Source organism: Lucilia cuprina, unplaced genomic scaffold (assembly GCF_022045245.1).
Source record: "Lucilia cuprina isolate Lc7/37 unplaced genomic scaffold, ASM2204524v1 Scaffold_2360, whole genome shotgun sequence".
Taxonomy (NCBI): Eukaryota; Metazoa; Arthropoda; class Insecta; order Diptera; family Calliphoridae; genus Lucilia; species Lucilia cuprina.
Genome location: NW_025807307.1, coordinates 1 through 1,421, shown reverse-complemented (window position 1 = coordinate 1,421; position 1,421 = coordinate 1). Strand labels below are relative to the sequence as shown.

At 35.9% G+C, this 1,421-nt stretch overlaps 1 protein-coding gene across 1 annotated transcript; it reads right to left on the bottom strand.

Moving 5' to 3' along the window:
- Positions 1-100: 100 nt before the first annotated feature.
- On the bottom strand, positions 101-887 carry LOC111686877 (4-coumarate--CoA ligase 2). The gene is made up of 2 exons (XM_046955954.1): positions 312-887; positions 101-250 (listed from the first exon to the last, which is right to left on the bottom strand). Exons 1-2 carry the CDS (start codon positions 727-729, stop codon positions 132-134), a joined length of 537 nt encoding a protein of 178 aa, XP_046811910.1. The 5' UTR covers positions 730-887; the 3' UTR covers positions 101-131.
- Between the last annotated feature and the right edge of the window lie 534 nt (positions 888-1,421).

Sequence of the window (1,421 nt, the reverse complement as noted above, 5' to 3'; positions counted from 1 at the left end):
TTCTAGTTCTGTTCTAGTTCTGTTCTAGTTCTGTTCTAGTTCTGTTCTAGTTCTGTTCTAGTTCTGTTCTAGTTCTTTTCTAGTTATGTTCTAGTTCTGTTCTAGTTCAGTTCTAGCTCATTTCCTAGTACTTACTTCTTTATAAAACGTTCTACATCTGTTACACCAATGGGAGCAGCTCCGCTCAAAACCACTCGTAGTTCGGGGCAAGTTTCCTGTGTAACCTTTGGATGATTAATCATGAAAAGAGCTGTAAGCAAAAATTACATTAAAACCAAAATAATTTTGTTATTATCCTTAAAACCACTTACCTATTGGTGGCACCAGATTCAACATCGTACTCTTATACTCATACAAAGCTTTCATCAAATCTTCCGGCTTAAATTGCGGCAAGGTCACCAGTTTAGCACCCTGTCCCAGTTTCGATATCATTATCACTGTCAGACCATAAATATGAAAGAATGGCAGGACACAGGGTAAAACTTCTTGCTTTTTAGTACAATCCACTTCCAAAGCACACTGAACCATTTCACAATTTGATGAGATATTCCTGTGTGATAGCATAACACCCTTGGGTAAACCGGTAGTACCCGAAGAAAATGGTAAGAACACCATACTGTCGGGATTTATGTCGTATTGTTTTAATTGTGAAAAATCTACATCTCCACTATATTTGAAAAGTTCATAGAAATCGATGGCTCCTTCTGGTAATGCATCACCGGGATTCATACGTACACAGGCAATGGGTAGTTGTTTTTTGGCCAATTTACAGGCTTCTACTAGGACGGAGTAACCCACAGAAGTGCCTACAATAAATTTCGCATTGCTAAAGGTTAATTGTCGGGCAATTTCCTCTGGAAAAGAAAGAAATGAGAGAAGATGATTTTTTTATTTTAAATTGAATTATTTTTATTATTTTATATATTTATTCTTGTTTAAATGTGTTTCTGTTGTTGTAAATTTTATGCACATTTTTGCGGTCTTTTGCAACGATGTGTTGCAGTCATCGCTAAATTTAGATTTTGCATTGTGATTCATGCTGCACATGGCTGCGCATGTTATACTACAATCGATTAGACTAGAGAATGAAGTACAGAATGGACTCGACTTAAGACAAGACTATAAACTCGACTAGACTATAGACTAGACTATTGACTAGACTATAGACTAGACTATAGACTAGACTATAGACTAGACTATAGACTAGACTATAGACTAGACTATAGACTAGACTGTAGACTAGACTATAGACTAGACTATAGACTAGACTATAGACTAGACTATAGACCAGACAATAGACCAGACTTTAGACCAGACTATAGACTAGACTATAGACTAGACTATAGACTAGACTATAAACTAGACTATAGACTAGACTATAGACTAGACTATAGACTAGACTATAGACTAGATTATAGACT